Below are 24,521 nucleotides of genomic sequence, written 5' to 3'. Positions count from 1 at the left end.
TTATGTCTTATCACAAAGGTTTCTGGGTTTGGACTCCTGGGAACGCAGAAAGACCGAAAGCTCTCCGTGGAGCTACTGATCCTTGTGTGACCGCTCTGTGTGAAGGATACACGTGCTGGGAACGAAAACCCAGCAATGTCAGTTTTTAGTGATGCCTGGAATTGCAGACTTTTCACTTTTTAATACTGTGTTGGTGCACAGCTGTATCTACATTTCATATTTGTCATTGAAAGCGATTTTGCCTGTGTGCTTCACTTCATGAAGTGCTCAGACACGATGGCACAGGGGGTGCTTGGCCTGGGGAGGGCCCTGGATGCTCCCATGGGAGCTGCCACAGCTGAGCTGGGATGTCTTTGGTGATAAACTCCAGCCAGCGTCAGATTGGAGTAGGAATCAGGATAGATCTCAGCTCTGGAGGCTGCCCCCGGAGCTGGCACAAGCTATTCATTTCAGTTCTGGACACAGTCAGTGATGGATAACTAGAAATCAGTCACTCTCATTGAAATGTATTTCACTTGCTGGTGCCTCAGTTCTTACAGTGTAAAAAGTGTTTTTATGAGTCTCTTTACTTTTGCACATTCTTGGAGGTGTTTGAATGTTTCACTTTTATCTACTTCCCCCTCCCGAACTAAAGTTAATTATTGAAATGGTTTTATAGTAAAAATTATCACCGACAGCTCTCATTCAATGAAATGTACATTTCAAAAGTGTGATGCAAATAAATATCTGAAAGTCTAGTTCCTTGCAATGAGTCCGGGCATTAGACTCGACCACGCTGGAGTGTCAGCACCTCCCGGGGACAACCGGGAAGGGAAGGGAAGGGAAGGGAAGGGAAGGGAAGGGAAGGGAAGGGAAGGGAAGGGAAGGGAAGGGAAGGGAAGGGAAGGGAAGGGAAGGGAAGGGAAGGGAAGGGAAGGGAAGGGAAGGGAAGGGAAGGGAAGGGAAGGGAAGGGAAGGGAAGGGAAGGGAAGGGAAGGGAAGGGAAGGGAAGGGAAGGGAAGGGAAGGGAAGGGAAGGGAAGGGCGGGCCGGCTGACGCAAGGCGGCGGCGGGTTGGCTCAGCCCGCCCGTGATGCAGTTCCTGCGCCGCGGCCATGGCGGGGGACGTGCTGGGCAGGACGGCGGCGCTGGCCCTCGGTGAGAGCCCGGGGGGCCCGGCCCCGCACGGCGGTGCCCCCGCCTGTGCCGGTGCCCGGGGGGCCGGGCGGGGAGCACCGGGAGCGGCCGCAGCGCCGGGCCCTCCCCGGGCACGGGAGGGGTCGCTTCCCATTTCGGCCGGGGCCGGGCCCGGGCCGAGCGCTGCCCTGGCTGGTCACAGGCCCCGTGGCCCTGCTGGGCTGCACAGAGATGTTCCCGGGAGGGGCTGCTCCCGGTTCCCCGTGTGCGGCCACTGGCTCCCGGTACCTTGGGAGCCCTTGGGATTTTAGCGAGCACACTGCATCGGTTGATTTTTTAAATGAAAGATATGAAATAATTGTTATCCTGACTGACCAGTTAGTGCCTTTGAAGGTTTACCGCTGCTGATAACCATCAGATTTGGTATAATAGAAAGGGTTGGGTTCGGTTGGGTTGGAAGAGGCCTTTAAAGGCCTCATTCAGCCCCTGCAGTGAGCAGGGACACATCCGTGTGTGTCCAGTTTCTTTCTCATATTTTTTTTTTGAGTAATTGTGCACATTATATATCCCAGAAGAGCTGTATGTGTCTGAACGAGAGGGCAACGACTCCACTGGTGATGGGACACAAAAGAAACCATTCAAGACTGTGCTGAAGGTGAGTGTGGAATGTGTCTGGGGCAAGTGATGGCCCCTGTATTTTTACATGTGAGTTTTGAACCTGTTTTTGCAACCTGAGTGCCTGCTCAGGCTCTGTAAGGATGATTTTGGTTATTTTCCCCTCTTTTCAGGCATTGATGACAGCAGGAAAAGAGCCATTTCCTACAATTTATGTGGATTCCCAAAAAGAAAACGAGGTGCTGTGGCATTGAAGGGTTTCCTAGTGGGAATTATTTTACTGCTTCTTGGTGTGAAGGGACACAATATAATCTGCTGTATTTTGCTCTCTCCTTGAATTCTTTAGAGATGGGCCATCATTTCCAAATCACAGATGAAGAATGTCAAAAAGCTGTGGCACAGGGAGCAGATGAAAAATGAAGCTAAGGAGAAGAAGGAGGTAGGCTGCAGAAGGAGCAGAGCACCTTTGTTTTCCAAAAACATTACAGTGTCATCATCATTCCTGCTCCTGCAAAAAAGCTGTGGGTTGCTCCTCCCATGTGTTATTTACAGCTGGCCTGGTTACAGCTATTTAATAAGTTATTTCTTTCAAACCAGGCAGAAGATCTCCTGAGAAGGGAGAAGAACCTGGAGGAAGCCAAGAAGGTTGTTATCAAGAATGATCCCAGTCTTCCAGAGCCCAAGTGTGTGAGTATGATCCCGTGCCTTGGCACACGGTCTGTGCTAGGGCATCCGGCCAGCACAGAGATTGTGCTGCTCTGGGATGGGGTCTGGATGAACTCTAAGAGGTGCTGAACCATTCCCCTATTTAATGGCTTTCATTCCCTGCCTCACAGGTGAAGATCGATGCTCTGGAGGCTTACAGAGGGCAGAGAGTGAAGATTTTTGGCTGGATCCACAGGTTACGGAGGCAAGGTAAAGCATGAGCAGTGCTGAGCCCGTGCAGGGAGATAGGACAAGTACAGTGGCTTTCAAAATTGGGACACAGAATGAGTCTGGCAGCACCTGGCCTCAGATTTTCAAACCGGTTAAGTGCCCTCTTCGTTTGATCTCAATGATCACTGTGACACTAACAATTCCCCCTGATGTGTGGGCATACAGACATTTCCTAGTTCAGATCCTGTTGGAGGCTAATCCTACAGGATTTCCTCAACTTGTTCTGTGTTTTAAGGTAGTCCTGCCAAATGAGGAGCTAACCAGTACCTGCTCATAGTGAAACCAAATCCCTTCTCTTTTTAACTAGGGAAAAATCTGATGTTTATTGTCTTGAGAGATGGCACAGGGTTCCTTCAGTGTGTCCTTTCTGATGAGCTGGTAAGTTGTGTTGATTCTGTTCTGTCACTAATTGATACACCTCATGTGTCAGTGTGGTTATGTTCTCCTCAGCCTACTGACTCAGTTGTGTTCCTGTTAAATTGTGTCCTCTCACTGCAGTTTGTCAGTGTGAGAGCTCTTTAGAAGTGACTGTGAGCTACTCTGTGACTCCAGTAGGAAAGTTAGGAATGAAAACGTGCTCACCTGTGCCTTTGTGTGTCTCGCTGCAGTGCCAGTGCTACAACGGGCTGGTGCTGTCCACGGAGAGCAGCGTGGTGGTGTACGGCACGCTGAACCTCCTGCCCCAGGGCAAGCAGGTACGGGAGCTCCTCCGGCTTCTCCTCCTCCCTCTCGGGTCACTGGTGTCCTGAGGGAGGCACAAGCAGGGGTGGAAGGAGTCACTGCATTATTTCAGAGGGAATTAGGGCTGGAGAAAGAACAAAGCTCCCAAAGCTGTGCTGTCACCCACTGTTCAGTGTGAGACAGGTGAACTGTGTGACTGTTCTGCTTCTGCCTGAAACGATTTTGCACTGATAGACAATTCCTAGAGTATAACGTGGAGAACTGTGTTAAATAAATGTCATGGCTTCATTTTCCTTAACAGGTTTATTCAGTTATTAACAGTTCTTATTTTGTGAGGCTAAGAATTTTTCCACATCTCTTTTACTGAGATGTGTTTGTAGGATAGATCCAAGGTGAGGTAATGCGAGCCCCCACTATTACATTTCGATAAAAATCTCTGGGTTAACCTTTGAAAATCTGCGTTTCTACCCTAAAAATGCTGTGATTGAGGTGAAAATGCCATTTGTCAGAAGGCCACTGAGATCCACACGGGGGAGCTGGTGAGAGCAGAACTCAGTGACAGACTGGGCTGGAAGGACCTTACAGCTCATGCAGTGCCACCCCTGCACCGGCAGGGACACCTCCCACTGTCCCAGGTTGCTCCAAGGCCCGTCCATCCTGGCCTTGGGCACTGCCAGGCAGCTACAGCTTCTCTGGACACCCTGTGCCAGGGCCTCACCACCCTCACAGGGAGGAATTTCTTCCTAATATCCCATCTGCCCTGCCCTCTGTCCACGGGAAGCCATTCCCCCTTGTCCCATCACTCCAAGCCCTTGTTTAAAGACACCCAAGGGGCAAGCAGTGGATTCTCCCCCAGTGTTCGCTTCTCTCCCGCTGCAGGCTCCGGGAGGCCACGAGCTGAGCTGTGATTACTGGGAGCTCATCGGCCTGGCCCCGGCAGGAGGGGCTGACAATCTGCTCAACGAGGACTCGGAGGTGGACGTGCAGCTCAACAACAGGCACATGATGATTCGAGGTGAGAACATGTCCAAAATCTTCAAGGTGCGCTCCATGGTGGTGCAGGCCTTCAGGGATCACTTCTTTGCCAACGGATACTATGAAGTAAGTGTGTGTTCCCGGGCAGCAAGCGGCTGCTCTGGTGGCCTGGCTCACACACGTCCTGAGCTCTTCACCAAGCAGTGACAGTCCTGTTCCCCACCAGGTCACACCACCAACCTTAGTGCAGACGCAGGTGGAGGGAGGCTCCACCCTGTTCAAGCTGGATTACTTTGGTGAAGAGGCATACCTGACCCAGTCATCCCAGCTCTACCTGGAGACCTGCCTGCCAGCTCTGGGAGATGTCTTCTGTATTGCTCAGTCCTACAGAGCTGAGCAGTCCAGGACCCGCAGGCACTTGGCAGAGTATGCACAGCTGTCCTTGTTTCTTTTTAAACAGCTTGATTTCCTTTCCAGTGTGGGAGTAAAAGGGGGTGAGAAGTGTGTGTTGGGGTTGTGGGTTTTGTTAAGAGTTTGTTTCATGGCGAAAGGTGTGGTGCTTGTATGTGACTTTGCAATGCTGTGGCTCTGTTTCAGGTACACTCACATTGAAGCTGAATGTCCTTTCATAAGTTTTGAGGATTTGTTGGACCGTCTGGAGAACTTGGTGTGTGATGTCGTAGACAGAGTCTTGAAATCACCTGCAGCGAGCTTACTGTATGACCTCAACCCGGTAGGCAGCCATGGGAACACCCAGGAAATTAGGAGTCTAACTCTTTCCTACTCCTTTGGGAGATGCAGGGCACGGCAGAGAGCTTACTTAGTATTAGTAATGATAAGGAGAATATTAAACATAATAAGAATGAAAAATCTGCAGGGCTGGTAATGACCAAAGCAGGGAGCTCTGGGGGAAGATGTCCCCTGCTGGCACGGTCCAGAAGCCAGCAGTGTGCTGGGATTTAGGGAAGTGTGGGCTGTGCCAGTGGAATAAAAACCTCCATCCCCGAGAGCAGATACTGACCTGCTGCTTGCTGATGGAGCATGAAGGAGTGATGAAACAAGCGGTGTTCCAGTTCCTCCCCTGCAACATGGAGCCCTAAAGCTCTGGAAATACTTCCTTATCTTTCCTGCCAGGTGATCTGTGAGGTTTTCTGGGCTTGAGATGGTTGTGTTTGGTTCTGGCTTTGTAGTACTGAGTTTGATTTGTTCATTTAAGCGATAATTTGATGATGTGTGAGCTGGGAGGGATTGTGGACGTGCTGATTAAAAGAGTATCCCTTTTGAAATAGTGCTCCTCCACCCCCTGCAGGGTTTCCAGCCCCCCAAACGTCCCTTCCGACGCATGAACTACGCTGAAGCCATCGAGTGGCTGAAGGAACATGATGTGAAGAAGGAAGATGGCACATACTATGAGTTTGGGGAGGTAATGCAGCTGTGGCTTGGGGTTTGACTGATGTCCTTCAAACATTGGGATAAAAACTTGTGTTGTCACCTGTCATCAGTTCCCTGGCCACACTTCTCCAGCATGTGAGACAGTTGTTTTAAGGAGCTCAGGACAATTTGACAGCATAGCCAGGATGGTTTTTTCCCCTTGCTTTTCTGTCTCATATATTGAGGAGACTTGGATTTTAACTGAACAGGTTGTTTTTTTTTTCCCAGACATGTGGGTTTTTATGTCTTCTGAAATAAGTCTGTTTTAAGAGTTTAGGTGCATTAGGATGAAAGCGTGGACATGAGCGGTCTGAAACGGTTTCTGTTTCATGCTCTCTTCATGTGGGACTTGTGTATGGGAGTAGTTTTGGTGCTGAGTGTTAGTAAAGCCTTCTCTGACCACAGGATATTCCTGAAGCTCCTGAGAGACTGATGACAGACACCATCAACGAGCCCATCCTGCTGTGCCGCTTTCCTGCGGAGATCAAGTCTTTCTACATGCAGCGCTGCAGCGACGACTCGCGCCTCACCGAGTCTGTGAGTTGTTTTACCTGGCACCCTGGAGCAGCGGGGACGCTGGAGCGCTCCAGGAGGCTGTCGGAGAATCCGTGCTGGGTTGTGTCAGGGTGCCTTGGCGCGGGGCCCGGCTGCTCCGCGGCGGTGTCGCTGTAAGCGCGCCGTGCTGCGCTGTGTTGCAGGTGGATGTGCTGATGCCCAACGTGGGCGAGATCGTGGGGGGTTCCATGCGCATCTGGGACAGCGAGGAGCTGCTCCAGGGCTACAAGAGAGAGGGCATCGATCCCACACCCTACTACTGGTACACGGACCAGGTCAGTACAGCACGCTGCTGCGTGCCTGGGGCTGGAGCTCTCTCCTGGAGGGCTCGGTTGGTTCGTTTTGGTGGTATTACTGCAATTGTTAATTACAAGAAAATGTGTAATATCCCCTTCCTGAACAGAGAAAATACGGTACGTGCCCTCACGGAGGATACGGTTTGGGATTGGAGCGGTTCCTGACCTGGATTCTGAACAGACACCATATCCGAGATGTCTGTCTCTATCCACGCTTTGTCCAGCGCTGCAAACCTTAGCCAGCCTTAGGAAAACTTGTGGAAAACTGAGAGGCTGATACTTGGGAAAGAGTGATACACGCTGCTGTACTACAGCCTGTCTGACAACAACACTTCCTGCAACCTGTTGCTAATTCAAATACCATTTTAGGATGTGAAAAGGAAAAAAAAACAAAACCTCTTTTTGAAAACAGAAATGCTAGTAATTAACTGGAAAAAGCCTTAGAAAAAAATGTTTAGGAGCATTTATGCTCTTGAGTCATCACAAAACAAAGATCCTGATAAATTGCCATTTAAAAAACAAGATACACCTCTGCTTTTAATGTCTGTGAGTTAAAATATGCTGGGCATTTGATCATTTTGTTTTTAAATTTGCTTTAATTTTAATGTTTCTTCTTTTGGGTTTTCTTTTTGGAGAAGTCAGGAGTTCTAGCTCTTGAAATTCCCTAAGAACGCCCTGTGAAAATGGTATGGGAGAGACACGAACAAAGGATAAAAACGGGAATAAGTATCTTGAGCACTGCAGGTTTTTGGTTCCTGCTGGTGGTAGTGGGGGTTCTCAGTTGATTGTGCAGCAGGGTGTGTAGCACAGTGCACAGAATTGCACTGTCAGGGGGGTGGGCTGGGGCTCTGGGGCTTTTTCAGGTTATTTATTGCTCAGCAGTGCTGAGGCTGCTGGCCAGGCGGGCTTTGCTGCCTTTCCCAAGGGCTGTGGACGGGGCACACACCCAGCTGGACGTGTCTGATGGCTCCTGGGCACGGGGGGCCTTCTGCTCCCTGCTTGCAGCCAGAAATGCCTGCCTGAGCCCCAGAGGAGCAGCAGCTGAGGCACGCTGGATTTGCAGACTGTAGTCCCAGCAGTGCTTTCCCATGTCTCGCTGAGGTGTGTTCATAGAGCAGCCCCCTGTCCCCTTGTGCTACTGCAGCTGAGCAGCTTCCCTGGCTGTAATGAACTTAGGAAGTAGGGATAATGAAATACTTCATGTCTTGAGTTGTCATTTATCGTTTCTAGTCATAAAGCAATTCCTTTAGCAGAGAGAAAATGGAAAGGTAGGTGCATCATTTGCCACCTGCACTGAAACTTGAGCTGGATTTGCCATGCACTCCTGGAATTGTTGAGCTCTGGATACCCATATTTTTGTAAAAAATGATTTGTTTTCTTCATCTTGCATGTTATATGAACTGGTTTAAATCAGCAACCAATAAATTATGGCAACAGAAGCTGGTGTGCAAGACAGTACTTGACATTAATGCCTGCTCTTTTACTGAGTCTTTGGAGCATGTTGCTTGATACATTGTGGACAAAAAAACAGGAAAAGCGAATTTTCATGGGCAGTAAACGTATCCCAATTGGCATGAGCTTTTTTCCCTTTTTAAACAAAATCCCCATTAATTAACTTAAAAGCATGAATTTTTTTTTAATTGGAGGGACCACCTCAGCTGCCCAGTGTAATGTTCTGGGGAGAATCTGTGGTGCTGACTAGGGTTGCTGAGGCAGCAGTGCTGGGGGGAGCAGCCTGGACCTCTGGCACCAGGTAAAGATTTTATAAAATGCTTTCCTTTTAGTGCCTGGAGTGGTGGGAAGGGAGGAGGGTCGGGAAAAGATGATTCTAGAAAAACATCCCTTGTTTAGGCTGAGTTTTCAGTCCTTAAACCTGGCAGGGCTGAGCTGCTTTGTAAAGGTTAAAGGCCTCCTTATCAGGGGAGCTGCTAGAGGAGGGACTGAGGACTTAAGAAGTGCTCATGGAAGAGGCAGATCAGATAAGGAGCTTAAAAGGTGACTGGATAGATGAAAGATGCTGTGGAACTTACCAGAGACTGATGTGCAATTCCCTCGGCAGCTGGTGGAGAGAGGTGCGGGGTGGAATCTGGGAAAGATGTTGCAGCTGCTTGGAACACAAGAGAACCTGAATTTGTTTTTATTTTTATTAGAAAGGGAAAACAAATCTGCAGAAGAGAAGAAAATGTGTAATCAGAACTTGGTTCTCTCCTCATCCTCACTTCCATTTTCCCTCCACAGTGTCTCCAGTCAGATTGATAATTGGATTAGGAACTGGTAAACTGGCCTGCCAGCACTGGTTTTGGGACCTTTCAGCCTTTTGACAGCTTTGGGATGACTGTCCTTTAGCTTTGAGTAGATTGCCCCCTCCTTACAAGCACTTAATTTTACGTTCATCTATGTTAAAGCCTACCTGGCCCCTCTTTGTAAGGCACTTTTGAGGACAACACAGTGCTGCCCGCCTTTCACCGAGAGCTGGCTCTGCCCTTGGCCCTCCCATGAGGTATCCAAAGCTGCTGCTGGAGATGTGGGATGCAAACCACCCACAAGTGCAGGATAAGTGCTGTGGTGTTTGTTTCTTTGTGTTTAAATTACAGTGTCATTATCACAGAACCATCAAGTCTAACCACCAACCTAGCACCACCTCTGGAATTCCTAAACCACTAAACCACATTACACAGTGCCAGATCCAGATGCCTTTTAAACACCTCCGGGGATGGTGACTCCACCACCTCCCTGGGCAACCTTTTCCAATGCCTGAATTGCAGTGCCTGAATTTCTGCTGGGAGTGGAGGTTACCAGCTGAGCTCTGTGCTCCTGCACCAATGTGTCTGTTCGGCGCAGAGCCGAACCCTCATCTCTCATGAGGCACCCGCTGAGAAAGCCCCCAGCATTTTTTACAATAACATTTTAAATCTCTTTTTAAAACGTTTTGCACTGTTAAAACGTTTTGCAGTCACTTCAAACCGGGAGTCACCCTCCCTCACTCCGTGGGAGTCCACAGGGGCTATGGAGGGGAGCCGGGGCAGCGCCGCTAACGGGACACCCGCCTCAGGACCGCCGCGGCTCTCCCCGGACCGCCCCCTCTGCCGTGCGGGTACCGGGGCGGTACCGGGGCGGTGTAACGCGAGGGTCGGTGCCGGAGGCTGGGCCGGGGGCGGTACCGGGGCGGTACCGGGGGCGGTGTAACGCGAGGGGCGGTGCCGGGGGCCGGAGCCGGGGCGGTACTGGGGGCGGTGTAACGCGAGGGCCGGTGCCGGAGGCCGGGCCGGGGGCAGTACCGGGGCGGTACTGGGGGCGGTGTAACGCGAGGGGCGGTGCCGGGGCTGTCTGAGGGAATGCGGGCGGCCAAGATGGCTGCTGCCACCGCCGCTGCCGCTGCTGCTGCCGGGCGTCACCGTGAGTGTGGGGGCGCCGCGGCGATGGCGGGAACGGGGGCCCGGGGGCGGCGGGCGGCCTGAGGGCCGCCTGGACACAGCGGGCCCTGCGCGGGCCGGAGCGCGGCGGCAGCGTCGGCACGGCGTTACACAACGGCCGAGAGGCGCCTTTCATAACGTTGACCCGCGCTGGGGCCGCGCAGGCAGCCTTACCGGGGGGTGCTGGAAGGGGCCGGCTGCGTGGGGGCGGCTTCCTGCCGGGACGCTGTGGGCTCCGTGAGCGCCGCGAGTTCTGTGGGCTCCGCGGGCTCTGTGGGCTCCGCGATCTCTGTGGGCTCCGCGGGCTCTGTGGGCTCCGCGTGCTCTGTGGGCTCCCCGGGCTCTGTGGGCTCGGGGGTCTCTGTGGGCTCGGGGGTCTCCGCGCGGGCTCAGGGGTCTCCGCGATCTCTGTGGGCTCCGCGATCTCTGTGGGTTCCGCGGACTCTGTGGGCTCCGCGGGCTCTGTGGGCTCCGCGGGCTCTGTGGGCTCGGGGGTCTCTGTGGGCTCTGTGGGGTCGGGGGTCTCTGTGGGCTCTGTGGGCTCAGGGGTCTCCGCGCGGGCTCGGGGGTCTCCGCGCGGGCTCAGGGGTCTCCGCGGCCGCCGCGCAGGGGCTCCTCAGGCGCGGGCTGCCGCGCTCGGGTCCCGCCACCCGCGGCCGAGGGGCTCCTGTGGGCCTCGGCCTCTCGCCCACTGTCGGTACAGCTGTGTGTTTCACTCTGCGTGGAACTTTGAACTCGAGCCACTCTCCCGTTCGAAGGAGTTTGTGTGGAAGCGCTGCCCGTGTCGCGGTTGGCTGCAGGTGCGGCCGGAGGTGTGAGCCCCGGCCGCGCAGCGCTCTCCCCGTGTCCGGCCCACAGGCATTGCGTGCTCCCCATCTCAGTTTTCACTTTAGAGTTTGACACCACAGTGCCACTGCTGCAGCACACGAATGAACACTTTTGCCAGTGTTCCATCAAGCTGGGGTCATCCTCGTTGCTCATCCCGTTCTGCGCCGTGTCCTTCCTGATGCAGGTGGAAACATGAATAAACCTCACCTTAAGTCAGACAATTGCAGCACGTCCTGACTTGGAAGGGTCTGCTGGTGATTGACCCAACCCCTGTCCCTGCATGGAACTCCCCAGCAATCCCACCCTTGAGTGTTATCCAAGTGTTCCTGGAGCTCTGGCACCCATGGGAAAGTTCCCTGGAGATCAGTACCCAGCCACCCTCTGACACGCAGCCTTTGAAACTTCCCTTTTTATTGTTCTCTGTAACTGACAGAACAGTGTCAGCACCTCAGAAAGTAATAACCTAAGAACTGGAAGTCAAAAATAAATATTTGAAAAGAGCCTTTCAGGCATCGGTGATGCTTGAAGTTCTTTGGTTTGCAGCCTTTTGTGTCGGTGCAGATGCAGGCATCCACAGCTAGGCACTGGTAGTCCCGAGTGAGAGGCTGGATTTGCAGGATGACTTTTGTTGCCATTGATTTGGGCAGGGTTTGAGGCCGTTCAGCATCTGTTCAGGAGGTTATTAGAGAGCTGTGAGCTGTAAGATGCTCTTCCCAGCGGGTGGCTCGGCTGCCGAGGAGCTCTGTGCTATTGGGGCTCAATTGCTGCTGAGCTCCTGCGGTCTGACAGGGGAAATGTCGCTCTGAACAATCGTGGAAGAGACAGGGATGCAGAATTTAACCTTTTCTTTTTTCACCATGAGCAATTCACACTATATTTGCACTAAAAGAATACCATGTAATAACCATGAACTCCTGAGGAGAATGAAGCGTGCCTTTGAAAAGGCAGGCTGTAACCAGCGTGGAATTGTATGGAATGGGTTGGAAGGAACCTTAAGGATAATCTAGTTGTGTTCAGCTGCAGGGCCCCCGACAATGAGGACATGGAGATGCTGGAGTGAGCCCAGAGCAGGCCACGGAGCTGCTGCCAGGGCTGGAGCCCCTCTGCTCTGGAGCCTTTAGCCTGGAGAAGAGGAGGATCCAGGGAGACCTTAGAGCTCTTTCCAGTGGCTAAAGGGGGCTCCAGGAGAGCTGGAGAGGGGGGTGGATGTGCTCAAACTTGTGAAGTCCTGGGGTTTGTCTGATGCTGAAGTCCACATGAAAACCATCACCTGGCTGGGTAGTGAGAAGGAAGATCTCCACGTAAATGGATTCTGGAGCTGCTGCTCGCTGCTCCTGCCACAGGATCAAACAGGAGCAGATGTCTAACCTATGCTGCAGACATGCTGAGGAAATCCTGTGCTTGCCTGGGTTAGCCCAGGTGTGTCTGACCCACGAGGAGTCACAGCCTGTGGTGTCAGCCCCTTGTTTCTGCTCTGTTGTCAGCACTTGGAGCTCTGACTGGAGCTCACAGCCCAGGCAGGCTTTGCTTTGGGGTTTGGCTGCTGCCTGGTACCTGCAGATAAATACAGAAGTGTTCCAAGGAAGGCAGCAGCAGCCTGTGCTTTCCTGCTTGATTCCAGGGGGCTGAGTGGGGAAGGCTCCGTGTGGCCGGGGGGTCTGGGAGCTGTGGGGCCCCAGGGCAGCGAGGCTCAGGGCTGTTCTCTCTCCTCACTGAGGCTCAGGGCTGTTCTCTCTCCTCAGCAAGGCTCAGGGCTGTTCTCTCTCCTCACTGAGGCTCAGGGCTGTTCTCTCTCCTCAGCGAGGCTCAGGGCAGTTCTCTCTCCTCAGCGAGGCTCAGGGCTGTTCTCTCTCCTCAGCAAGGCTCAGGGCTGTTCTCTCTCCTCAGCAAGGCTCAGGGCTGTTCTCTCTCCTCAGTGAGGCTCAGGGCTGTTCTCTCTCCTCAGCGAGGCTCAGGGCTGTTCTCTCTCCTCAGTGAGGCTCAGGGCTGTTCTCTCTCCTCAGTGAGGCTCAGGGCTGTTCTCTCTCCTCAGTGAGGCTCAGGGCTGTTCTCTCTCCTCACTGAGGCTCAGGGCTGTTCTCTCTCCTCAGCGAGGCTCAGGGCTGTTCTCTCCTCACTGAGGCTCAGGGCTGTTCTCTCTCCTCACTGAGGCTCAGGGCTGTTCTCTCTCCTCAGTGAGGCTCAGGGCTGTTCTCTCCTCAGCGAGGCTCAGGGCTGTTCTCTCTCCTCAGCGAGGCTCAGGGCTGTTCTCTCTCCTCAGTGAGGCTCAGGGCAGTTCTCTCTCCTCAGTGAGGCTCAGGGCAGTTCTCTCTCCTCAGCGAGGCTCAGGGCTGTTCTCTCTCCTCAGCGAGGCTCAGGGCTGTTCTCTCTCCTCAGCGAGGCTCAGGGCTGTTCTCTCTCCTCAGCGAGGCTCAGGGCTGTTCTCCTCAGCGAGGCTCAGGGCTGTTCTCTCTCCGCAGTGCTCAGGAGCTGCAGCCAGCTGCGGGTGCCGCTGCGATGGAGAGGCCAGGCCACGGCCGCCGCCGTGCCGGAGAGCACCAAGGCCCAGATCCAGCCCCAGGAGCGGTAGGTGTGCGTGGTGGGGGCTCGGGCTGCCGTGGGACAGCTGTGGGGCAGTTGTGGGACAGCCATGGGCAGTTGTGGGGCAGTTGTGGGACAGCTCTGCCCCATTTGGGGGGGATTGTTTATCTGCCTGTCTCTGCTCTCGCTCAGGGGCAAGGACAGCCCTGTCCCTGCAGGGCCCACGTGAGGCCTGGGGCAGGGTAGGAGCAGTGGAAGGACATTCGTTATCACTATCATTTGAAGTTCTGGTTCCTGCTTTCCTGGGTTTTATTCAGCAGCCTTCTGATGCACGCTCCAGCAGAAGAGGAACAGAAACTGAGGTCCCGAAACACTGGGGATCCTCTCAATGCCCTGTTGTAAGACTTTGGCTTTAAGGAGAGGAGGGCAAAGCTCCCTGTGCAGCCGAAACCATCTGCCGGGGAAGTGAGAGGTCCTGGTCTGTGGGCTCCCTTGGGCGGGGGAAACAATTCCCTGGGGAGATTGGGTGAGAGTTGTGATCAGCAGCCATTCTGTAAACGCTGATAGCCCCATCTGTGCTGCTGTGCTGTGCAGGATGTTATCCTTACAGCAGCTGCCAGACCTGCACCTGGATAGAAAACCCATTCTGGAAAAACCCCACCCAAACACAACTGGCCCTGCAGTGAAGTGTAGAAAGGCTTTCTGGCACCACTGCAGGAGATGAGATGTTTCTCCACAGTAAAGAAGACAAAGACCTGTGCGAGCAGCTCATCTGTTTTCCAGGGAAGCTGCTGCTTGGTTTGGTTGGAAACCGCAGCCGAGACTGTTTTATAACCTCCCTTAGACACAGCAGCTGCCAGACAGCTTTCTTAGTGTGTTTCCAGCTAAAGTTTGTGCTATGGAGTGGTTACTTTTTAAAAAAGCAGAGATCATGTAGATACTTGTGTCTGGCCATTCCTGTTCCTAGCACAAGAGTTTACATAAGCAGGAGGAGCCTTGGCATGGCTGCTGCCTTTGTGAAAGGCAAATGCAGGAGGATAAACTGGTTACTTTGCCATTGTAATAAAAATAAAAGCAGTGGGTCACTAGGATCTGAAACATCTCTTGCTTTCCACAGGAAACCTAAAACGGGAATCTTGATGTTGAACATGGGAGGCCCGGAGCGGCTGGATGACGTCCACGATTTCCTCCTGCGTCTCTTCCTGGACAGAGATCTAATGACGCTTCCAGCTCAAAAGTGAGGAGCGCTGGGATCTCCTGTGCTCCAGGGGGGCTGGGTGTCCCTGCCTGAGCTGGAGGCTCTGATATTTACCCTGTGTAGACAGCAGCGTTCCCTGAGACTGCTTCATCCTGGGAGCAGTGCAAGAGGCAGTGCCAGAACTCTCTGGAAGTAGCTGTGCCGTGCTGGCTCTCTTTTAATTGCAGACTGCGGTGTGGGAAGGGCGGTGGAACGCAGCACCAAACAAGCCGTGCTGCTTTGCTGTAGTTTGTGGGGACAGCAGGGAAAGGCTGCTGCAGCAGAGCTCTGGGGAGGGGTGGCTGGGGCTGTGCTGTTAACGTGTCCCTCTCCGTGCTGCAGTCAATTAGCTCCGCTCATTGCCAAGCGCCGCACCCCGAAAATCCAGGAGCAGTACAGCAGGATCGGCGGGGGCTCCCCCATCAAGAAGTGGACGGCGGTGCAGGGAGAGGGCATGGTGAAGCTGCTGGACAGCATGTCTCCTCACACTGGTACTGCTCTGCTCAGCCTCCTGCGGGCTGCTGCCGCCTCTGCCGCCCAACCTGTGCTTGCAGAGCGGCTTTGGCCTCTCGCTTTTCACTGTGGGCTGCTGTGGGTCTCAGCCCTGCTGGGAAGGCAGCACAGGAGGGATTGAGTTCGTTGTAGGGCCCTTGTCGAGTCACCTGTCCCTCCTGTGATGGAGGGAAGATGACTGTCACAGACCAGGTGTGTTATTTTGGGGTGTCCAGAGGCAGGTGCCAGGGGTCTCCCTTGGTGTGTGGCACTGCCAGGCACCGCAGCTTGCCCTGTAAGCCCTGCCTGAGCCCGAGGAAGCCTGCGCTGGAGACCAGCGCCTGAGGCTTACGTGGGAAGGAAGGGGAATGTATCATGAGCCACTAAGGCGTGTGTGGGAGGCTCAGAACTCTCAGTAGCTGTTTCAGGGCCGAAAGGAGGACAGCTGCAGAAAAGACAAGGCTTTGCAGCTGGGCAGTGCAGGGCAGGGCTGAGCGATAGCAGCGAGCCCCACCCGGGACACAGCAGGAGATAAGGCTGGGCAGTTTGGCTGGGGTGGAAAGAAATATTCTTTTTGCCAGTCCTGCATGAGGAGAAAACCTCAAACATGAACACAGCCTCCCTCCCTGCTGTCAGTGTGACAGGATCCCTCTGAAGCTCTCTCCCTCCCAGCGAGGGGTGCTGACTGGTACAGGACAGCCTGTGGCACTGCCTGCTAGCACAGCTGGGATGGGAAACGGGTGCAGATGTTTCTGGCAATGTCCTTTTGTGCAGGACTGGACTGTAGCTCTTTGTGGCACGTACCTCAGGCTTGGCTAGAGGAAAAGGACTGCTAAAAGGGTCTGGAAGGATAAAAGCAACGTTCTTGGAAGGCTAGAACCAAATTTATTTCATCCACTGAGAAGGTGGTGTGTCACTGGTGCCTCCATTCAGGTGATGTTCAGTCCTTTCTGCACAGATGTGAGTCCCTAGCGTAGCTGGAGCTGTGCTCCCTGCAGGTGCAGTCAGAGCCTGAGCCCTGCTCTGTCACCAGGGCAGGAGCGTGCTTGGAGCCCCTGAAGGGTCAGCCTTGCAGCAGGTTCTGCAGATAAGGCTTGGAAGGTTTATCTGCTTTCCCCAGTGTCCCACTCCCACTTGCTTTTGTTTGGTGACCACTCTGTGTGCAGTCACACCCTTCTCTGGGCACCTCTCCCACCTGATAAGTCTTTTGGAAGCTTCTTTTTCACTTGACAGCAGCTGCAGTTTGACAACAGAAGGTGCTGAGCGCCTCCCACCGTTTCCTTGGGCATCCCAAGAGAGCGTGCAGAGAGAGCTCCTGTCCCCTCAGAACAGCTGGAACAGCTGGATGTGCTTGCAGACAGCATTTGGGAATTTGGGAGTGCTCACAGGCAGCACTTTGGGAGTGCTGAGCCCTCTCACTGAGTGACTGCAGGAGGTGCTGGTCCCGTGTGAAATGTGGCAGAAAAGAAATACTTTGAGGGTCATTTTGCCTTGGTCTGGTGTGGGCAAGTGAAACCTCGGTGTGTCAGCAGCACACAGCACAGTGCCAGCTGCTGGGAGGGAATGGCTCTGTCCTACAGGACCACAGCAGGACGTCACTGTCATTTAAAGTCTCTGTACACAGACACCAACATCTCATTTTGCTGCCCATGAACAAAACCTGACACTGCCAGGTTTTTATTGCTTCCAGGTTCCAGGCCATGTTCTTCCCAAAATGTCCTTTCCCAGGTTAAACTCCTTCGGTCCCTGCTGTGGTTAGTCAGACTTTTGTCTTTAATGCCGTTCAAAGTTGTTAATGAGGTTTCTGGCTCAAGGGCTCCTGAAGTTGGGTTTTTATTTGCTGCTGCTCCCAGCTGGGAGCTCTCCCGCCTCCTGCAGGGAACTGGGGCTGACTAAACCTGTTTTCTGAATCCTGCATAAATGTATGGAGTGGAGCCCAAGCACGGGACATCTGCTTCCTTCAGAAACCTGCTGAATGTTATTTCAGAGCCACTGACCCGGAAACCCTCAAAAAGAAACTTTGCTTTTGTTCTCCTAAGAACCTCTGTCCTCCACTTAAAAAAACAAAACAGCAAACCTCCCCTGCCTGCCTCCCATCCTCTAACCAAGCCATGCTCCCAAAGCTGACACCCAAGAGATTAGAGATAAAAACTGGAGGAACCTGAGATGTCTCCAGGGAGAACCATATCGCTGCCAAAATTAGGTGTTAAAGCCGTGAAGCTTTTTATGAAACCCCTCCAAAATGGGAATTTTGGGAGAGCAGGTGTCCCTGACAGCAGTTTCAGCCTGCCTGTTCCTGTGTGTTTGACATTCAAAGATGTGTTTCTGTGAATTCTCCCCTTTGCTGTGGTCTGTGTCCCGTGCTGGCAGCGCCTCACAAGTACTACATCGGCTTTCGGTACGTGCACCCGCTGACGGAGGAGGCCATCGCCGACATGGAGAGGGATGGCATCGAGAGAGCCGTGGCCTTCACCCAGTACCCCCAGTACAGCTGCTCCACCACGGGTGAGCAGGGCACGGCTGCTGGGGGCACGTGGCTGGGGATGAACCTTCGGGGCACACCGCTGCACTGTACGGCCTGGGATGAAATCCTTCGCCCTGCAGACTCACAGCTCTGATTTACGGTTGCATTTTAATTAGGGAGCATTTTAAAATATGGTAATAGCTTGCTGCCAGGCTGTTTTGGTCTGACAGCTTGCTGTGGCCTGGCTGAACCCGTGGTGTTAATTCTCTGTTGCAGGAAGCAGTTTAAATGCCATTTATCGCTACTATAACGAGAAAGGGGAGAAGCCAAAGATGAAGTGGAGCATAATTGACCGATGGCCCACACATCCCCTTCTCATTCAGGTGTGGATCTGAAGGCTTTGAGCTGTATATATTTTATTGTAAAATCTAGAAAAGAGGAAGGATAGCAGGAAGACTTCAATCTGAGGGTTGCGTGATGAAATGGGTCTTGTCTACCATGTCTGAAATGACAGAAGGAGGGTTATTTCACACCCCACGCTTTGGCAAGGTGACGTGTGAAAGTGACCCCTGGGCACATCCTGTTTAAAAAACTGGGTGATGTTACCCTGATGGTGGTGGCTGGAAGGAACCTCTTCAGGCCATTAGTCCAAATTCCTGCTCAGAGCAGGTCTGTGATCAGCACACCCACAGATTATGGTGTTTTGGCAGATTCCCCTCTGGCAGCAAGGAGTAGCTCCTGGCTGTGGCAGGAAGGGAAGCCTTCTTGCTGCTTTCTTTCCAGAGAAAACGGCTCTTTGGTCTTCTTCAGGGAGCTTCTGCTCCCTTTCCTGTGGGTTTGCAGTTCCTGTGGGGTGCTGAGCAGATGGAAAAGGCACTGAAGGCAGGGGGGCAGAGCTGCCTGTGCTGGGGGACACTCCCTGGACACACGGAGGGAACTGTGAGCTCCTGGGGCAGCAGGGAACACGGGAGCTGCCTGGCTGCATCCCCGAGAGCAGGGGTGCCTGACTCTGGCCTGGCTTTGTTTCCCTGAGCAGTGCTTTGCTGATCACATCCAGAAGGAGCTGAACCTGTTCCCCCCGGACAAAAGGAAAGAGGTGGTCATCCTGTTCTCAGCGCACTCGCTGCCCATGTCTGTGAGTTCCGTGGGGCAGGGCTTGGGGACACAGCTGTGGGAGGGCTGGGCAGAGCTGGCCTTGCCCAGAGTGTCCCCTGGTGCCAAGGGCTGCTGTGTTTGTGCTGCAGGTGGTGAACCGCGGTGATCCCTACCCTCAGGAGGTGGGAGCCACTGTCCAGAGGGTCATGGAGAAGCTCAACTACTCCAACCCTTACAGGCTGGTGTGGCAGTCCAAGGTATGTGCTCAGGGAGCAGCTAAACCCTGTGCAGGCTCTTACTGGACTGAAAAAAATTCACCTTTATCTACATTTTCAGTTCTACTCAGCCTTGCTCAGGCCAGCCCAGGTTCTGCTCCTTTGAGATGTAACAGTGGGAGGTGTGTCTTTATTAGACATTTAATGGAGAAAGTGACAAGTACAAGCAAAAGCAGGGAAATAGAAATAGCTGTTTCTGTCCCACCCATAACCTGCTCTGTCATCCTGCCTAGGGAAATGTTCTTTGTAAGAATGAGGGTTCTTCTCTTACCTCTGCTTTTGGTCCCAGGTTGGCCCAATGCCTTGGCTCGGCCCCCAGACAGACGAGACCATCAAAGGACTGTGCCAGCGAGGAAAGAGGAACATGTTGCTGGTCCCAATTGCATTTACCAGTGACCACATTGAAACTCTGTATGAGCTGGATATCGAGTATGCCCAGGTTTTAGCCAGCGAGGTGAGTGCCCTGTGGGTTTGGTCCCTGCTCTGAAATGATTTCTCCCAGGTTGAAATTGCCTTTGTAGTTGCTGCTTCTGGTACTGTTTGGGATTTGCTTTATTTTCCTATAAATCAGAAATTAATCAGAACCGGCTTAACCACAAAACAGGATGGGAGTTTGTCTTTCTAGGCTGAGATCTCTAAACCATTACAAATACTGCTAAAAAAGAATGAATGATTTTTGGCAGCAAGATGTAAAGTTGTCCCTCAGTAATTTTTGCTGTACTAAAGACCACAAAACTGCATTTAATTCTGTCATTTTGGGGCAACCTCTGAATGAAACAGGCAGATTTTGAAGGCTTCCCAGTGAAGGATCAGATTAACAGGTTTCTCTTTTTCCTCCTTATTTTTGATTCAGTGTGGAGTTGAGAACATCAGAAGAGCGGAGTCTCTGAATGGAAACCCGCTGTTCTCCAAGGTATCTGCTGTGTCTCAGGGGCTGGAGGGGTCTGCAGTTGTGTTTCCTGCTGGCTGTGGGTGTTTGCAGGTAGACTGAATGTATGTTGAGTTTAGGAGCACAGGTGGAGCCCCTGTGGACCCTGTCCAGCTCAGAGGGGCTCCCTGTGCCGCAGTCCGTGCGCTGCTGGCAGAAGGGGGCACGGGCTGCCCGGCTTGGGCTGGGGGGGTTGCACAGCTAGATTTGCTCCCTCTGACCGTTCCCCCTGCCCCACAGGCCCTGGCAGACCTGGTGTGCTCCCACCTGCAGTCCAACGAGGTGTGCTCCCGCCAGCTGACCCTGTGCTGCCCGCTCTGCGTCAACCCCGTGTGCAGGGAGAGCAAGGCGTTCTTCAGCAGCCAGCCCCTGTGAGCCCCGGGCCTGGGCAGGGCTGGCCAGCAGCAGGCACAGCCTGCCTTTGCCTTCCTCCTCCCCATCATTTCTTTCTTTGAGAAGAGTTGTAGGAAGTAGGGGAATAAGGGCATTTCTCCTGTGGGGTGTGAGGAGATCCCGTGTCACCGACCCCGACCGGAGTTAGCGTGAGCCCAGCAGTATGCACTGAAAACCTTACACGGCTTTTTTACAATTAGCTTCTATTTCTATGCAGGGATTCGTTTGTATGCAGGGTGGGCACGAGTGCACTCTCTGGCCAGCTCCAAGGTTGTTTTGCTTTTGTTTAAGGTGCACTCTGACCAGCACAGCCTGTTTGTTCTGAGAGGGACTTTGCAGCTGGCTTTGGAGATTTTGGAGATCAAGTGACTCCTGATGCTTTTCAATAATGTGTGTGTATATATATACATATATATATATATATTTGGGGTTTTTTTCAGAATTTAAAGATAAGGCTTTGTTTTGGTTTGGTTTTCTCCTGCCAGAAACTTGGGGTGAAAGCTTAGCTGGGATAGTAGAACGCACAAAACTTGTTTACATTTTCTAGGAAAAACATTTTCATTATCTGCAGGAAAGCATTTGAAGAGCATAAATGGAAAGGCATTTGCCTGCTTGGGTGATACTGGAGAATTTGCTCCATTGTGTTTCAAGTCTAGCAGGAGCACGTGTGGAAACATGTTGGCTTATCCGTTAAGCAGAACGGCTTTTAAAATTCTTACTTTTATTAAAAAGGGCTTTTTCTGTTTGGTGAAGTAAATTTAGGAAGTCAGGCTTGTTCTCCAGGGGGTTTACAGCTCCACTCTGTGCTTTCTACTGTGCCGCAGCAGTGTGGTTTTGTGGGATAGCTGTGCAGTGCCGTGGGCAGGGCTGTAATTGCTGTTATTGAAACGGAGAGGATCGGTCAGGAGTCACTCAGAGTTTCACACTGCAGATCCCTGAGAGCAGGCAGGGCTCTCCTGAAAGGCTGCCAGCCCCAGCAGGGCAGGGCCCTGGCACTGAGTGACCCCCTTGGGGGCCACACGTTTACTTGATGTCCTTAGCACTGAAATGCCAGGACCTGGGCACTGCAGGCTGGGAGCTGCTGCTGTCTGGGCACTGCTGCTGCTGCCTGAGCACTGCTGCTGCTGTCTGGGCACTGCTGCTGCTGCCTGGGAGCTGCTGCTGCTGCTGTCTGGGCACTGCTGCTGCTGCCTGGGCACTGCTGCTGCTGTCTGGGCACTGCTGCTGCTGCCAGGGCACTGCTGCTGCTGTCTGGGCACTGCTGCTGCTGCCTGGGAGCTGCTGCTGCTGTCTGGGAGCTGCTGCTGCTGTCTGGGCACTGCTGCTGCTGCCTGGGAGCTGCTGCTGCTGCCTGGGAGCTGCTGCTGCTGTCTGGGCACTGCTGCTGCTGTCTGGGCACTGCTGCTGCTGCCTGGGCACTGCTGCTGCTGTCTGGGGAGCTGCTGCTGCTGTCTGGGCACTGCTGCTGCTGCCTGGGCACTGCTGCTGCTGTCTGGGCACTGCTGCTGCTGTCTGGGCACTGCTGCTGCTGCCTGGGCACTGCTGCTGCTGTCTGGGGAGCTGCTGCTGCTGCCTGGGCACTGCTGCTGCTGTCTGGGCACTGCTGCTGCTGTCTGGGCACTGCTGCTGCTGCCTGGGGAGCTGCTGCTGCTGTCTGGGCACTGCTGCTGCTGCCTGGGCACTGCTGCTGCTGCCTGGGCACTGCTGCTGCTGTCTGGGCACTGCTGCTGCTGCTGCCTGGGAGCTGCTGCTGCTGTCTGGGCACTGCTGCTGCTGCCTGGGAGCTGCTGCTGCTGTCTGGGCACTGCTGCTGCTGCTGTCTGGGCACTGCTGCTGCTGTCTGGGAGCTGCTGCTGCTGCCTGGGCACTGCTGCTGCTGTCTGGGAGCTGCTGCTGCTGTCTGGGCACTGCTGCTGCTGCCTGGGCACTGCTGCTGCTGTCTGGGCACTGCTGCTGCTGCCTGGGCACTGCTGCTGCTGTCTGGGCACTGCTGCTGCTGTCTGGGAGCTGCTGCTGCTGCCAGGGCACTGCTGCTGCTGTCTGGGCACTGCTGCTGCTGCCTGGGAGCTGCTGCTGCTGTCTGGGCACTGCTGCTGCTGCTGTCTGGGCACTGCTGCTGCTGTCTGGGAGCTGCTGCTGCTGCCTGGGCACTGCTGCTGCTGTCTGGGAGCTGCTGCTGCTGCCTGGGCACTGCTGCTGCTGTCTGGGAGCTGCTGCTGCTGTCTGGGCACTGCTGCTGCTGCCTGGGCACTGCTGCTGCTGCCTGGGCACTGCTGCTGCTGCCTGGGCACTGCTGCTGCTGCCGTGCTGCTCAGGTGAGGCACGAGCAGTTTGGAGCTCTGCTCTTGGGAGAACAGGGTGTTTAGAGAGAAGAGGCCTCCTGTGGTCCAGCAGGGGTTTGTCTAGTTCTGTTGGGGTACTGGAGGAACGGCTGGATGCTGTGGGGTGCTGTACATCCCTGATGGCTCTGGAGAGCTGCCTGCTCACTGCCATACCTGCTTCCCAGGGTGAGACAGATTCCTCCAGTGCCAGAACCTCTGCAGCGCCCTGTCCCTCTCAGAAAGAAGTCTTCCTCGACCCTTCATGCCTGTGCCTGTTGCAGGGAGCCAGAAGCTTCTCTTGTCCCTCCTCTCCCTCCCCTTGGGCTCTGCTCGCTGCCTGGGCAGGAGGAAGGAGCACAGATGTCCAGTCTGTCCACTGGCCTTACACCTCACTGGACAAACAACCTCCTCTGTTCCACCTCTCTGCCTGACACTTAGGGATCAGCAGAGAACAGTCTGCTCTGTCAAATCTTCCTCCTCACTCCTGCTTCCTCCCAGCTGCAGGGAACGTGGACCTTCAGGTGCTCCAAGCTGTGACCAGCGCATTTACAAGTGTGGAAAGCGAAGGTTAGCTTTGTATGAACCTTGTGGTGTTATAAATACAGATGGCTTTTCATTTTCATACTGGAGAGAGCCTTGAAACTACTAGCTGGCACTGATTCTGAGGCATTACCTTGGTCCCCAGTAATAAAAGGTACTTAAAATTCACTTTTGAGTGTTCTAACCGCAAGTGGGATAATTACTCTGTTGCTGCTATTACACCATCATGTAGAAATCACTTAATTTTCCAGCCTTGAGCAGCTGGGGCCCATCTCACAGAGCTGTGGTGCTGGTTGCTGTCAGAGTTCTCTTGGAGGTTTCTGAGTTCCCGAGGAGAGAGGAACTCTCTGTGAACTCTGTGAGGACTGAGCTGTTCCTGGCTGCAGGTGTTCTTGCAGTGCCATGGCCTGGGCTGCAGCCCTGGAGCTGCTCTGCTCATCCCTGGGGTCCCACGGCCTGGGCTGCAGCCCTGGGGGGCTCTGGGGGTGCCGGGGGTCACTGTCCTCCTGCCCCAGGGCTCAGCTGGGACCTGCCCCCCAGAGCTCCTGGGTATCCCTCAGGATAGCTGCTGGAAGCTGAGGAGCAGTGTCCTGAGGGAAGGAAGAAGGGGGAAGTGAAGGGGGGTGAGCTTGTTTTCCTGCTTTCACACTGCAGTTTGGCTTTTTTTTTTTATTATTGAGTGATTTTTTTTTCTTTTGAGTTTCTTTTTAACCTGTCCCTCGGTCCTGGCTGCATTTCAGAGAAGGTGGGAGCTTCCAAAAGGTGCTGTGACACCAAAAGCTGTGTGGATGGTGTCAGAGCTGCCGTCCTCTGGACAGGAGGATGGCACAGCTGAGCTCAGGGTGGGCAGGGTTTCCCCAGGAGCACCTAAAAGCTCGGTGAATTCTCCCCTGCCACATGCCCCGAGAGCTGGGGATCACCATGAAGCTGCAGGACAGAGCAGCTCCTTTCATTTTGTCCGTGCCAGATGTGTACAGATATTTGCTTTTAGCCCAACATATGCATTTCAGATTAACAAGGACTTCCAGTTGGTGTAGCACAGCAAATTTGGATAATCCTACTGCGTGTCATTTGCCATAAGGATGGAATTCCAATTAAACTTGTTTTTTTTTTTTAAGAAATACCTGAGCTGTGTGTCTTTGTCTTTATGCTGGTGTTTGAAGTTCTCTCTGCACCTCTGGTGCCAGGCTGGGGTGAGTTCCACCCCCTAAAGCGGCTGGGGCAGACGTGGAGCGGGGATTTGCCCTGGTCTGGGATCCCAGCTGCGATGGATAATTCACCCTGCTCCCCGTTAGCGGTCTCTGGGCAGCTCCTTGCCGATGTTACTGATGAAGTGCTGGGCTAATTATTTTCTGGAGCAGGGACTGGGGATGTTGGATGCTTCAGCTGATCCATGAGTGAGCTCTTGTGG

At 53.7% G+C, this 24,521-nt stretch overlaps 3 protein-coding genes across 10 annotated transcripts in view; 2 read left to right on the top strand and 1 right to left on the bottom strand.

Moving 5' to 3' along the window:
- The window catches only part of NEDD4L (NEDD4 like E3 ubiquitin protein ligase), a 136,297-nt gene extending 125,703 nt beyond the window's left edge, over positions 1-10,594 (bottom strand). The window contains exons 1-3 of one of the 3 annotated variants that reach the window (XM_086867240.1): positions 10,192-10,594; positions 8,635-8,769; positions 3,249-3,411 (exon numbers count right to left, since the gene is read on the bottom strand). The gene's annotated coding sequence lies outside the window, so the exon portion shown is untranslated. Of the gene's footprint in view, positions 1-3,248; positions 3,412-8,634; positions 8,770-9,829; positions 10,097-10,191 lie in introns of those variants that run through there. The other 2 variants (XM_086867238.1, XM_086867231.1) reach the window with 2 other exon arrangements.
- On the top strand, positions 1,006-8,043 carry NARS1 (asparaginyl-tRNA synthetase 1). Of its 2 annotated transcripts, none has more exons than XM_086867253.1 (15): positions 1,006-1,136; positions 1,688-1,770; positions 1,904-1,969; positions 2,077-2,169; positions 2,328-2,417; positions 2,567-2,645; positions 2,974-3,044; positions 3,275-3,361; positions 4,227-4,448; positions 4,549-4,748; positions 4,920-5,055; positions 5,632-5,745; positions 6,159-6,290; positions 6,452-6,583; positions 6,712-8,043. In XM_086867253.1, the coding sequence occupies exons 1-15, from the start codon at positions 1,094-1,096 to the stop codon at positions 6,841-6,843; spliced, it is 1,680 nt and encodes a 559-aa protein (XP_086723379.1). In that variant the 5' UTR covers positions 1,006-1,093; the 3' UTR covers positions 6,844-8,043. The 2 variants fall into 2 exon arrangements, with proteins under 2 accessions (XP_086723379.1, XP_086723380.1); XM_086867254.1 differs by having other exon boundaries at positions 1,030-1,136; positions 1,691-1,770.
- Positions 9,914-24,231, top strand: FECH (ferrochelatase). 5 transcript variants are annotated; one of them, XR_015280172.1, is made up of 13 exons: positions 9,914-10,000; positions 13,305-13,410; positions 14,483-14,602; positions 14,945-15,093; positions 17,465-17,599; positions 17,835-17,941; positions 18,595-18,693; positions 18,803-18,910; positions 19,218-19,382; positions 19,782-19,841; positions 20,097-20,227; positions 20,541-20,639; positions 22,756-24,231. XR_015280172.1 is itself a non-coding variant. In XM_086867255.1 (12 exons), exons 1-12 carry the CDS (start codon positions 9,940-9,942, stop codon positions 23,006-23,008), a joined length of 1,494 nt encoding a protein of 497 aa, XP_086723381.1. In that variant the 5' UTR covers positions 9,914-9,939; the 3' UTR covers positions 23,009-24,231. The 5 variants fall into 5 exon arrangements, 4 of the variants coding, with proteins under 4 accessions (XP_086723381.1, XP_086723382.1, XP_086723385.1 ...); XM_086867255.1 differs by lacking the exon at positions 20,541-20,639; XM_086867257.1 differs by lacking the exons at positions 9,914-10,000; positions 20,541-20,639 and adding an exon at positions 10,124-12,540 and having other exon boundaries at positions 12,917-13,410.
- The last annotated feature ends 290 nt before the right edge of the window (positions 24,232-24,521 follow it).

Source organism: Cyanistes caeruleus, chromosome Z (genome assembly GCF_971803275.1).
Source record: "Cyanistes caeruleus chromosome Z, bCyaCae1.hap1.1, whole genome shotgun sequence".
NCBI lineage: Eukaryota > Metazoa > Chordata > Aves > Passeriformes > Paridae > Cyanistes > Cyanistes caeruleus.
The sequence above is the reverse complement of the archived record's forward strand: the minus strand, read 5'-3'. Positions and strand labels throughout refer to the sequence as shown.